Below are 13,991 nucleotides of genomic sequence, written 5' to 3'. Positions count from 1 at the left end.
AATATTTTTTACCATATATTACTGTGTTGCTTCGAAGTCAAATGGCTTTTGAGCCTCATCATATATTGTTTTAGAGCCTCATAACTAGGCTCTATTCCTAGTTTCTGGCGAAAAACAATCTTAAAGTATATATTAAAAAAAAAAATCTAATCTAACAAAAAATTGATAATTTATCATCCTCATGTTAAAATTCCACTATGTGTTCTTTCAGTTTAGTTTCATATATAGTTTCTAAGTCTAGTTAGTACGCAAGTTTGATGTTCATGAGAAACATCTAATCAATCAAACGGCAACCATTAAGCTCCCGTTTGGTAATAGACTTTGAGGTTGAAATTTAAAATTTTGAGTTTTTGAAATTGTGTTTGAACATGCATTTTGCTTCAAAAAAAAATTAAAGTTTTGTCATGTTAGCCAACTATGGTCAAATATTAGCTAAATACTTACACCTAGTGCATATTTAGCTAACTATGGTCAAGTAATAGTTAAATTAGGACTCAAATATATAACTTATTAACTTAATCCGAGAAGATTAGGATTTAAAAATGAGAGATGCTTCGTATTAGCTGGTGCAAATTCCAAACTGGATTTGACTCGATAGGATCAGAGACGTCCAACTTTTTTCTTCCTAAACACGGCTTCTGGCCAGAAGCCAAATAGGAACAGGGAACAAATATTTAGGGGTGGCAAAATAAATTAAGTTTAGGTTGGTTATTAATCCATTCATTCATTAGCTCAACCATTTCAATCCATAAAAAAATGAATTGATATATAAATCAAATTGGCTCACAAGAAATCTTGTTAAAATATTTTTTATTCATTTTGATATGTTATATATAGCCATAATAAAGAAAAAATAATTTTATTAGGTACTAAAATAATTTTTAAGAACAAATAAAACAATTAAGCTTAGTAAAAATTGAACTGATAAAGTCCTAACCCACTATATACTAACTCATTTTGACCCAAACTAATTTAAATTGAATTGAATCTTGACTCAATTATTGTCTTAACCCAACCGTCCAATTGCCACCCCTACAGATATTATACCTCAATGCCCAATTTTCTTCTAACAACCCGTGAAGAGAGAGAAAGATCACGTGGGTCATTTTCAATTTTAAGTATATCATAAAAGAGAATAATCATCTCATTCTCATCAAAATTATTGCTTCACAAGTTCGAAGGATGTATTGAAAACAATTTTTGAAAGTAGGAGTATGACTGCGTACCACTGCTCATGCAGTAACCTCTTTTCCCAACTATGCTATGTATTTGGGTATTAATCTTATTCATCTTATGTTATGGAATTCTGCAACATGTTTTCTGCATTTAAGAAGGATTAAGCAGGTTTAACAAACGAGTGAGGATTGTTTAGTTGTAAAGCACTTTTTAAAGTCCTGTCAGCATGTGAGTGAGGAATTATTGTTTATTCTATGAAGATGGAGGATAATAAAAGTTTCATGACTAAGAATGAGATTTCTTGAAATTCCATTGACAGTTAAAAAGCAGATATAATTTGGTAACTGTAAAAATCAAAATAGGCATGACCAACCTAAAAGTGTGGATAAGCAAAAACTTGATACATTATCATACACATACATGCATGCCCCTCCCTCTTGTTCCTATTCTATAACTGTTATGGTGCGAAGAAAATGGACAACTCTTTTTTTTTCATAAGTTCACAAGGTGTCAATTTTTTTTGTGACTGCTACAGAGGTCTCGTGAACCAACTGGGACCCCAACTGTATCTCGATGGTATTTTTCATTCCTTACCAACTAAAAAACAAACCCACTATGTTGAAAAGAGAAAAGATACAGACAAGCAAAGTAAGCATTATACCTTTATAATTAATACTGCTTCTGCTTATCTGTCCCAAAAACTTTCTCGTTTTCTTGTCCCTGTCTGGTCGTAGTAAGAAGATGAGTGAAGTTACTGTTGCTAGTTAGCAGCTCACTGGTCTCTGCATGAATGACATAAAGAGGACTTGGCCACTCCCCTTATAAATTAACGTCACAGAGTTCTGAATATCATGTCTCAGCTTCCCACTAAACTAGAAGAATCCCAGAATATATTTTAGCCTTTCTAACTATAGAAAGCCAAGCAAATGACTGAAATTCTCTATTTTACAAACTGAGAATTCATATGGTTGTTTCTGATCTTGAATAACTGAACTTTACAGGAGTCCAAAACATGATGAATATCAGAATATCTTGGGTTTGGATTGTAGCCCTCTTTCTTGGTTTCACATTCCATAACCTTTCGACTTCACAGGCAAAGAGTACTAGGCATAGGCATCACCCAACTGCAGTTGTTGAGGGAACTGTTTTCTGTGATACCTGCTTCCAGCAGCAATTCTCAGGGGCTAGTCACTTCATTTCAGGTTCATCATTCTTGTCAAAATCTTTAACTATATCATCTTTATTGGGTTTCTATATAGCTTTCAGTTCATTAATGTGCATTTAAATCTGTGCGTTTAGGTGCTACTGTTGCTGTAGAATGTGTAGACTCAGTCAGAAGATCAAGTTTTTACAAGGAGGTGAAAACCAATGAGCATGGGAAATTCAGTGTAGACCTTCCTATCTCGGTGAGCAAACATATCAGGAAAATCAAGGGATGTTCTGTGAAGCTGATTAAGAGCAGCGAGCCGTATTGTGCTGTGGCGTCGACAGCAACTTCATCTTCTCTTCATCTCAAGTCGAGAAAACAAGGGACTCACATCTTCTCTGCTGGTTTCTTCACTTTCAAACCTCTCAACCAGCCAGATCTGTGTAGCCAAAAGCCAAGCATCCAAAATTCAAAAAAGAAATCAACAGATCCTCAAAAGTCTGCTATTTCAAATCCCAATGATCCTACATTTTACCCACCAATTCAAGATCCACCAGCGCCAGGTACTTTACTTCCACCTATTCCTATGCTACCTCCTTTGCCATTGCTCCCTCCTTTGCCAGATCTTCCAGGACTTCCGATATCACCAGTGCCTAAAGACTCTAGCAAACACTACTCTCAATCAGAAGCTGCAGCTAAGCCAAGTTTTTTCAATCCAATAGGAGGAGGACTTCCCTTGCCTCCGAATCCAATTCTTCCGCCACCTTCAATCCTTCCTCCAAACCCATTTCAACCTCCACCTTCCATTATTCCTCCTATCATCCCCTCTCCTCCTCCTTCCATATTTCCTCCCTTATTCCCTTCTCCTCCACCTTCAATAATTCCTCCAGTAATCCCTTCACCTCCACGTCCTCCACCTTCACTATTTCCTCCATTTATCCCACCACTCATACCTGGTTTAACTCCATCTCCCCCACCACCGCCCCCTTCTCTATTCCCACCTCTCCCTCCACTCTTCCCACCGATACCTGGTTTCCCTGGTGTTCCTCCAGCTTCCACTTCTTCATCTATGCAAAAGAAGAACCCCTCTCCTTAGTCAAAAGTACAGTTACACAAACACCAGCAATATAGCTTGGCAACTACTTCTTCCTTACGCCTCAGTGTACTTCTCCAATAAACCGACTCCACTGTGGTTTACTACCTTCTTTATTTCTTAATTTCTATTTACCTTTGTAATTTTTATCCTCTGTTTCATCTTGTTTTGTTTTGTTAGACATATTAGATAGGAAATCAAGTGATTGTATGATATGTAAGCTACTTCAATAAAAGCTAAACTTATCGGTGACTGAGTATACAGTATATAGAAGATAATGGCTATTGCTAGTACATATTTAACCTTAAGGGGTCGTTTGATTGGGAACTAGTTATCCCACGATTAATTATCCTGGGATTAGCGATCCTAAGGTAATGTGGGATAACTTATCCCAAACTTGTCAATCAAACAAGACACAAAAATTTTATCCCAAGACTATTTATGTTTATCCCTTACACCAAACGACCCCCTAGTGTTAAAGAAAAATGGTAGACCTGCTATTACATACGTCAGGAACCAAATGCCTGAATATAGTTTCTGAACTCCTGCTCAAAAGAAGAGCTGAATTGAACTAATTCTTAGATGAGCAAGTACTGGAAACTTTACACTAACAATTAGTGTAGCTTGGTGGACAAATCTGAGAGTTGTTACTTATATGCTAATACTGATATTACTAAAACTTTTTTTTATTTTATGAATCTTATACCCTATCCCCTATAAAAAACAATTATCTAGAGAGAACCTTGCAGGTTTTGAATTATGGTTCTCCTAACTACGTAGAGTTCTGATTACCAAAAGAGCTATACCAATAATGTTCCAGCTATCATCAATAACAACAATGTTGATCAAATAGCTTCTTTTTTACCCTGGAAACAATCAGATCAGTTTCATTATTTCCACAGTTCGTGGAAGTTTGAGAAACTAAAGAATTCCTATTTCTGGCTCTCCATTAAAGCAAAAGCTGAACTATCAATATTTTATAAGAGAGGGGTTGACAAGGTGATGCCTAATAAGTATAATGGCCTAGCTTCCTTAATTAAGAAATATTGTCAGATATGCAAATAAAATCCATTTAGACAGGAAAAAGCACAAGCATTTAGACCAAAACCCAAAATTGTCCCTTTTATTCATCTATACTAATGAAGCAATATTATTAAACCAAAACCATGGAACTCATATGACTTTATGGAAAATTATGCTCGTAACATCATAATTCACACATTCTTAAAATTATGAAATACTGGCTGATTGCATTTCAGTATTTGAATTCATTGTAGCAATTGATTTTTTTTTTCACTTCGTCAACTTAATGTAATGTGCTTGTGTGTTAAGAAGGAAAAACTATCTCATTTGCCATAATCCCATTTTCCATTGATGTCCTGAACTTTACCAAGACATGGACGTGAACTGACATCTTCCTCAGTCATGAATACCTTACTAACTACATGTGCGATCTGATGAATAAAACAATGTGTAGAACCAGGAATCGAACAATTGTGTGCCAGGCTCATCCACAAGTATATACAACAAATAATAAAGCAGTAAGATGTATTGCTGAGAAGTAAGCATGTGTGTTAGGTTCAGAACAAATTTCTCCACTGATGTTAATGCAACATCATTATGTAAGCCTGGAAGAAGTGAGTCATTTGATCGAAACTTACAATAATAATCATCAGCTTCTTCCCCTCATTTTTCTTCCCTTCCCATCTTCCTTTCCAACAAATAATCAAGAGAAGAATTATTACTCTTAGGCCAACAACATTAGAACATTTTCTTTAACTTTTGGTTCAGAAGCAATGTCATCATATACTGGCAGCTAGAGTTTTCCAGCAACTAGACTTCACAATATCCACAGATATTTGAGAAAAATGTAACATCCACAAAACTTTTTTATCCATCAAAACGTCAATTTCTCTACTTGTAGCAATTTTAAAAAAAATATCCACCATGAAATAGAACCCTGGCTTGGTAAGACAAATTTCCCCTTGCAGAGACTTCATATGTATATCATAATTAACACCTCTATTCAATTCTTTGAGATGCAACGAATTCAATATCAATAAGAAATCAAACTTCCAGTAAAGATTCAATTATTTCTGAAGTAGAAATATAATTTACATAAAACAAAATTATTGAGGTGGAGCACATAAGTGATTTTAAGTAGAAATATTAATCGGGAAGATAAGAGCTAGCGCTTCCAATCCAAAACGGTAGGAAAGCTATTTGGATCTCGTCGGAAAATCTCACATCCTTATAGAATTTTCTTCTGATCCTAATGTTGGGTTTAATTGATAGGTTGAATGGGAAATTGAGGGAAAAAGAAGTGGAGAGGAAATGATATGTTCTCTCTTATTTTATTAAATAAGCTTTGGTCCCACATAGGTGGTGGAAATGAAAAGTCTCCTATTTAAAAATAGAAGCACTCCTTCATGTTGCTAAAGGGTCAAGAAGAGGGTCTCCCCTCGCGCCGTCGTCGTCGTCGCTCGCTCGGCTCGGCTTCGGCTACGGCTACGGCTACGGCTACGGCTACGGCTACGGCTACGGCTTCGGCTTCGGCTTCGGCTTCGGCTTCGGCTTCGGCTTCGGCTTCGGTCAAGATAATCTTTTTGGACCAAATTTTCTTTAAATTTTTAATTAATTAATATTATTTATTTAATTAATTAATTAAGTGGAAAAAAAAAATCCTGACCCGCGACCCGCGACCCGTTTCTTCCCGGATTAATTTAAAATTTTCCTCCGTTTTTTCCAACGGATTTTTGAATGGTTGCAACCTTGTCCGAAAAGTTGCAAACCTTTTCCCAACAGGTGCCTTTTCTGAAAAGGTATCAACAGTCTATATATATCTGTAAAATCTTCAGAATGTTCCATACGAAATTCTAAACAAATCATCTTCTTCTTCTTCTTTCTGCACTTCCTAAAATCGTGTGATATACATCCTTCAAGTGGTTCGCTGTCATCAAAGTTTTGCAGTACCTCTACTTTGGTGAGTAATCGTTCTATCCTGGGAGGAAAGGTTCCAAAAACCTCGGGTACTTTGAGGGGAATAATTTCCTTAAGGACACACTGTGCACTCAGTGGGCTCGATTCTGTTTCTGCATTAATATTTTCAGATTCTGTTTTTATTATTTTCAGAAGTTTCTGTTACTGTTTAATATTTTCCAATACAGTTTACTAACAATCTTAAGGAAATTACATTATTATTGTTTTCTAACCAAACTGTATTCTGTCTTTGGAGACTAAAACCTGTGTGGTTTTCTACTCCGTATGAAATAAATATTCTGATTTGAAGAGTATAAAAACTTCATTGGAATATTAAAGTTCATACTTGTACAACGATTTGAAGAGTATAAAAACTTCGTCGTTGTTTTTGTAAAAGGTCTGATATTCTGAAATATTAAGACAGTTTGTCTATTTTGACAGTGAAAAGAAATGACAAGTGATACTGCTACTACTTTTGCGACTGTTGCTGCAACAAACCGCACTTCTGTGCCACCGGCAGAAAAACCAGGAAAATTTTCTGGAGCCAACTTCAAAGGATGGCAGCAAAGGGTGTTCTTTTGGCTTACCACTCTTGGTATGCAGAAGTTCACTAATGAAGACCCTCTTGTGCCCGCTGCTGAGATGCCGGCCAATGAAAAGTTTATGATTACTGAGGCATGGACACAGGCAGATTTTCTATGCAAGGGTTATATCCTAAGTGCTTTGGATGATGATTTGTATAATGTCTACAGTGCTATAAAAACTTCTAAAGAATTGTGGGATGCACTTGAGAAGAAGTACAAGACTGAAGACGCATGCTTGAAAAAGTTTGTGGTTGCTAAGTTCCTAGACTATAAAATGATAGATAGCAGGACTGTTGGAACCCAGGTTCAAGAACTGCAACTTATTTTTCATGACCTTATTGCTGAAGGCATGGTAGTTAATGAAGCATTTCAAGTGGCTGCGATGATAGAAAAGTTGCCTTCTTCGTGGAGAGATTTCAAAAATTATCTAAAGCACAAGCGTAAGGAAATGAAGTTGGAAGATCTTGTGATTCGTCTCAAGATTGAGGAAGATAACAAAACAGCAGAAAAGAAGTTGCGTGGAAATTCAGCAATTATGGGAGCGAACATCGTTGAAGATGCTGCTCCAAAGAATAAGAAAAGGAAGCAACCTTTTGGAAAGAATAAGGAGCAGAACAAGAAAAAGTTCAAGGGCAATTGTTATAATTGTGGGAAAGTTGGACACAAAGCTCCAGATTGTCGTCTTCCGAAAAAGGACAAGAGAAAGGGACAAGCCAATATGGTGGAAAATAAAGAAGCTATTGATGATCTGTGTGCAATGCTATCAGAATGCAACCTAGTAGGTAATCCCAAAGAATGGTGGCTTGATTCAGGAGCTACTTCGCATGTGTGTGCAGTCCGAGAAGCATTCTCTACTTATTCCCCTGCAGCACCTGATGCGACGATCTATATGGGAAATTCTGCAACTGCAAAGATTGAAGGATATGGGAGAGTATTTCTGAAAATGACATCCGGCAAGGTGGTGACGCTGAACAAGGTGTATCATGTTCCAGAAATGCGAAAGAATTTGGTGTCTGTCGGCCTTCTTATCAAGAATGGATTCAAGTGTGTTCTAGTTTCAGACAAAGTAGTTGTTAGTAAGAATGAAATGTATCTAGGAAAAGGCTACCTCACTGAGGGTCTTTTCAAACTAAATGTAATGGTTGTTGATGATAATAAAGTTCAAGCTTCTTCTTACTTACTTGAGTCAAATAATTTATGGCATTCACGTTTAGGACATGTCAATCATAAAACCTTGCGAAAACTGATTAATTTAAATATATTGCCTAACTTTGATTGCAATAAATCAAAATGTCAAGTATGTGTTGAATCTAAGTATGCTAAGCATCCTTATAAATCTATTGAACGGAATTCTAGTCCCTTAGAATTGATTCACACAGACATTTGTGATATGAAGTCTACACCAACTCGTGGTGGAAAGAAGTATTTTATAACTTTTATTGATGATTGCACTCGATATTGTTATGTATATTTGCTTAATAGTAAGGATGAAGCAATTGATGCATTTAAGCAATACAAGAACGAAGTAGAAAATCAATTGAATAAAAAGATAAAAATGATTAGAAGTGATAGGGGTGGAGAATACGAATCTCCTTTTGAAAAGATATGTTTAGAATATGGAATTATTCATCAAACTACTGCCCCCTACACACCTCAATCAAATGGAGTTGCTGAAAGGAAAAACCGAACATTAAAAGAAATGATGAATGCTTTATTAATAAGTTCCGGTTTACCGCAGAACTTGTGGGGGGAAGCTATCCTTACAACTAATCGAATACTCAACAGAGTACCCCACAGCAAAACACAAACTATTCCATATGAACTATGGAAAGGAAGAAAACCCAACTTGAAATACTTCAAAGTGTGGAGGTGTTTAGCAAAGGTCCAAGTTCCTTTGCCCAAAAGGGTAAAAATCGGACCAAAGACCGTGGATTGTGTTTTTATTGGCTATGCTACAAACAGCAAAGCTTGTCGATTTTTGGTTCACAAATCGGACAATTCTGAAATTAATGTTAATACGGTAATTGAATCAGATAATGCTGAATTTTTTGAAAATATTTATCCGTATAAAACTAAAAGTGAATCCTCAAGTGAAAGATCTAAACGACCAAGAGAAGTTCAAAAGGAAAGTAAACCATCCGAAGAGGATCCAAGGCGTAGCAAACGTCAAAAGATATCTACTTCCTTTGGACCAGATTTTGTGACATTCTTGCTTGAAAATGAGCCTCAAACATTTAAAGCTGCAATGTCTTCTTCTGATTCATCATTTTGGAAAAAGGCAATCAATAGTGAGATTCAATCAATTTTAAATAACCATACATGGGAATTGGTTGATCTTCCTCCTGGAAATAAACCTTTAGGATCAAAATGGATATTTAAAAGGAAAATGAAAGCTGATGGCACTATTGATAAATATAAGGCAAGACTTGTGGTCAAAGGTTATAGACAAAAGGAAGGTCTTGATTACTTTGACACATACTCGCCGGTAACAAGAATAACATCTATTCGGGTGTTAGTGGCACTTGCAGCTGTATATGGTCTTGAAATTCATCAAATGGATGTTAAGACGGCTTTCTTAAATGGAGAATTGGAGGAAGAAATTTACATGGAACAACCTGAGGGTTTCATAGTTTCAGGTAAAGAAAGGAAAGTGTGCAAACTTGTTAAGTCACTTTATGGACTTAAACAAGCACCTAAACAATGGCATGCAAAATTTGACCAAACAATGTTGGCAAATGGATTTAAGATTAATGAGTGTGACAAATGTGTTTACATTAAAAATACTCCAAATCATGAAGTCATTGTTTGTTTATATGTTGATGACATGTTGATAATGAGTAAAGACATTGCCAATATAAATGCTACGAAGCGTATGCTTGCTAGCAAATTTGACATGAAAGACTTAGGGGTTGCTGACTTAATCTTAGGAATTAGGATCCATAAAACTCCACAAGGTCTAGCATTATCATAATCACATTATATTGAAAATACACTTGATAAGTTTAAATATTTAAATTTCAATGTTGCAAAAACTCCAATTGATGTAAGTTTTGCACTTCAAAAGAACGAAGGTAAAAGTGACTCACAATTGGACTATGCACGAGTTTTGGGAAGTTTGATGTATATTATGAATTGTACACGACCAGATATAGCATGTGCTATTAGCAAGTTGAGTCGATTCACGAATAATCCTAATCAAACTCATTGGATGGCAATGAAACGAGTCTTGGGGTATTTGAAACACACCCAAAACTATGCTTTGCATTATAATAAATATCCCTCAGTAATTGAGGGATATAGTGATGCAAACTGGATCACCGGATCATCTGAAGTTAAATCCACAAGTGGATATGTTTTCACCGTTGGTGGAGGAGCAGTGTCTTGGAAATCATCAAAACAGACATGCATCGCCCGCTCTACAATGGAGTCTGAATTTATAGCTTTAGACAAGGCTGGTGAAGAAGCTGAATGGCTTCGAAATTTTTTGGAAGATATTCCATTTTGGCCCAAACCTTTGGCACCCATATGTATACATTGTGATAGCCAAGCGGCAATAGGGAGGGCAGGAAATGTTATGTATAATGGAAAATCGCGTCACATTCGACGGCGACACAATATTGTTAGACAACTACTCTCTAGTGGTGTTATCACTATTGACTACGTAAAGTCAAGAGATAATATATCGGATCCACTAACAAAAGGCTTATCTAGAGAGGCTGTTGAAAGATCATCGAGGGGAATGGGTTTAGGCCTAGGACAAGTCAACATGGCGGTAACTCTACCTAGTAGACTGGAGATCCCAAGAACTAGGTTCAAAGAGATCAAACAAAGTTATGATTGACGGTTCAACATTGTCAAATAACTCAACCCATTCTCGTGATGATGACAATGTTCAGAAACAAAGGATAAAACCTTAAGGCTTTTAATGAGTTAATAAAGCTTTAAAGGTTTTTTAATGATTATCTAAATCTGATGGAAAATAACTAGATAGTGTGTCTATAGGACTACACGTTTAGAAATCACCTATGTGAATGTGAAGTATAAGCCGCTTCAAGGGGAATGACAGTAAAGGCCCATTCTCTATGCATTCACGAAACCAGGCGGTGTTCATGGCTGAAACGAACACAACCGTGAGAACCATAGATGGTTGATGATTGATTGTGTGACTTGTGTTGTCTAGTTATACAACAAAGTTCGACGGTTCAAAGATATCGCATCTACCGATTGATCGAGTATATCCTATATAAGTTCACTATGGAAAGTTCAAAGGGAAACCTACTTATCCAGATGCAATTAATCTTCGCTTGTATATCACACACTTATCCGTGCATTCCTTTATCTTGTAGACATTCCCCATTCATGTGGGGGATTGTTGGGTTTAATTGATAGGTTGAATGGGAAATTGAGGGAAAAAGAAGTGGAGAGGAAATGATATGTTCTCTCTTATTTTATTAAATAAGCTTTGGTCCCACATAGGTGGTGGAAATGAAAAGTCTCCTATTTAAAAATAGAAGCACTCATCCATGTTGCTAAAGGGTCAAGAAGAGGGTCTCCCCTCGCGCCATCATCGTCGTCGCTCGCTCGGCTCGGCTCGGCTCGGCTCGGCTCGGCTTCGGCTTCGGCTTCGGCTTCGGCTTCGGCTACGGCTACGGCTACGGCTACGGCTACGGCTTCGGATTTGGATTTGGTCAATTGATATAATTGATTGATAATCTTTTTGGACCAAATTTTCTTTAAATTTTTAATTAATTAATATTATTTATTTAATTAATTAATTAAGTGGAAAAAAAAAATCCTGACCCGCGACCCGCGACCCGTTTCTTCCCGGATTAATTTAAAATTTCCCTCCGTTTTTTCCAACGGAATTTTGAATGGTTGCAACCTTGTCCGAAAAGTTGCAAACCTTCTCAACAGGCAAACCTTTTCCCAACAGGTGCCTTTTCTGAAAAGGTATCAACAGTCTATATATATCTGTAAAATCTTCAGAATGTTCCATACGAAATTCTAAACAAATCATCTTCTTCTTCTTTCTGCACTTCCTAAAATCGTGTGATATACATCCTTCAAGTGGTTCGTTGTCATCAAAGTTTTGCAGTACCTCTACTTTGGTGAGTAATTGTTCTATCCTGGGAGGAAAGGTTCCAAAAACCTCGGGTACTTTGAGGGGAATAATTTCCTTAAGGACACACTGTGCACTCAGTGGGCTCGATTCTGTTTCTGCATTAATATTTTCAGATTCTGTTTTTATTATTTTCAGAAGTTTCTGTTACTGTTTAATATTTTCCAATACAGTTTACTAACACCTAACACATATGTTTGTATGTTCTCGTTCCATGATGTATAGCAAAAAGAAATAGGAATAAACAAAGAGGAAATGGATTAGTTATTAGCTCACTTATCTGAAGCATTAAAAATAAGCCTAACGAGCAATAAATTGGGACATCAAAGTGAAATTAAGCAACCACGAGACATATAAACAAGCATGTATAAACACAAAGCAAATAAAAAGTCCAGAAGAAACACCATTTACTGACCCAAAAGCTACTCGGTTCTTTCAGATTCATGTGAACCCTAAAAGCTTTATACCTGAATTTCCATGGTAGCCGGAAAAAATGAAAGATATGAGTTGGGTTTACTCTTGGCGGCGGCGGCGGCGGGGGGCAGAATGCGGGCAGATCAGAGAATTTGAAAAGATAGAAGAAATTGGAGGGAAGTAAAAAAAAAATGAAGTTGGCTTTCATTCTTACCGGACGCTTCTTGTCGGTGAAAATGTACATTATTTGCGGGTTTAATTTTAAAAATAAATAAATTACATTTACACATGTTTGTATACATTTAGATCATGTTTGACCATGTGATATCAAATTATGAGATTTAAAGTTTTGTTTGTACGTACGATTTGGATTTTTTATATTGTATGTTTTTTTTATAAACATAAAAATTCATAAATTGTAAAACTATCAAATTGTCCCAATTGTTTGTACAATCTTACCAAATAAGCAAAAGTTTATAAATTCGCATTATACAATATCACAAAGCTATTATAAAAATTACAACGTTTATTGATTAAAGCTTAATTAATTCAATAAGAAAATAAAATTGAACATAAGTTTGTAGTGTTTAAGTTGTTAGTAGCTAAGGAAATTATTTTTGCAATTAATGCCGCAGACTACAGTTATTAGTCTTCTCCCCTCAATATAGTGATGAATTTTTTTTTTTATTAAACATTGTTTTGAATGGAGTAGTAATAAATTTTATCAAAAATAATGAATTTGGTGAATATAAATGATAAACTAAGAATTGATTTGAAGTAAAAATAAATTTTATATTGAAGAGAATAATCGTTATATGAAATATAAACGGTTTTAAAGGTAGTGATATGAATTATAAATTTTATTTACATATATAATAAATATGGGTTATTTTTACAAAATATATACTCATGGGTCAATTTTTATATTTGAAAATTTCCATATCATGATTTTTGGTGAATATGAAATTTCATCTCGTGAAATAAAATCAATATAAAATTACATGTCTAAACACTAATTTCATCTCATGAGATGAAATTGCATGACCTAATGCTTGCTTAGTTAATGTTTGGCTGTAAAAAAATTACTTTATTATAAATTTTTGAAGTTGGAATTGTTTTAGTTATATAAGTTTTTTTACGAGAATATTTAATTGTTTGAATGTATTTTTTCTAAAAAAATATAAAATATGATTTATATCTCAAATTCTTAGAACATGGTAAAATTATTCGACATGATAAATTTACATGAAACCTACAATTAAATCAACTATAAAAAATAATATCTTACAATGAATAGTCACATGATGTCATAAATTGGATTTTTTTTTTTAAAGTAAACAATATTTTTTTGTTAATTCGAATGTGATGATTTAATAGTCTATTTGGATTGACTTATAAGTTAAAATAGTTTTTAAGTATTTTTATAGTATAGTTAAAAAAATAACACTTATAAATATTTATTTTTAAATTAAAATAACA

At 35.2% G+C, this 13,991-nt stretch overlaps 1 protein-coding gene and 1 long non-coding RNA gene across 2 annotated transcripts; one reads left to right on the top strand and one right to left on the bottom strand.

Moving 5' to 3' along the window:
• The first annotated feature begins 1,661 nt into the window (after positions 1-1,661).
• Positions 1,662-3,668, top strand: LOC129872913 (vegetative cell wall protein gp1). Its single transcript, XM_055947868.1, has 2 exons — positions 1,662-2,378; positions 2,476-3,668. The coding sequence occupies exons 1-2, from the start codon at positions 2,189-2,191 to the stop codon at positions 3,417-3,419; spliced, it is 1,134 nt and encodes a 377-aa protein (XP_055803843.1). The 5' UTR covers positions 1,662-2,188; the 3' UTR covers positions 3,420-3,668.
• A 1,015-nt stretch (positions 3,669-4,683) lies between these two features.
• Positions 4,684-12,782, bottom strand: LOC129872914 (uncharacterized). The gene is made up of 2 exons (XR_008762617.1): positions 12,283-12,782; positions 4,684-5,688 (listed from the first exon to the last, which is right to left on the bottom strand). It is a non-coding gene; the product is annotated as an uncharacterized LOC129872914 (long non-coding RNA).
• Between the last annotated feature and the right edge of the window lie 1,209 nt (positions 12,783-13,991).

The sequence above is a fragment of the Solanum dulcamara genome, chromosome 11 (assembly GCF_947179165.1).
Source record: "Solanum dulcamara chromosome 11, daSolDulc1.2, whole genome shotgun sequence".
NCBI classification, from domain to species: domain Eukaryota; kingdom Viridiplantae; phylum Streptophyta; class Magnoliopsida; order Solanales; family Solanaceae; genus Solanum; species Solanum dulcamara.
This window is presented reverse-complemented; position numbering and strand designations above follow the sequence as displayed.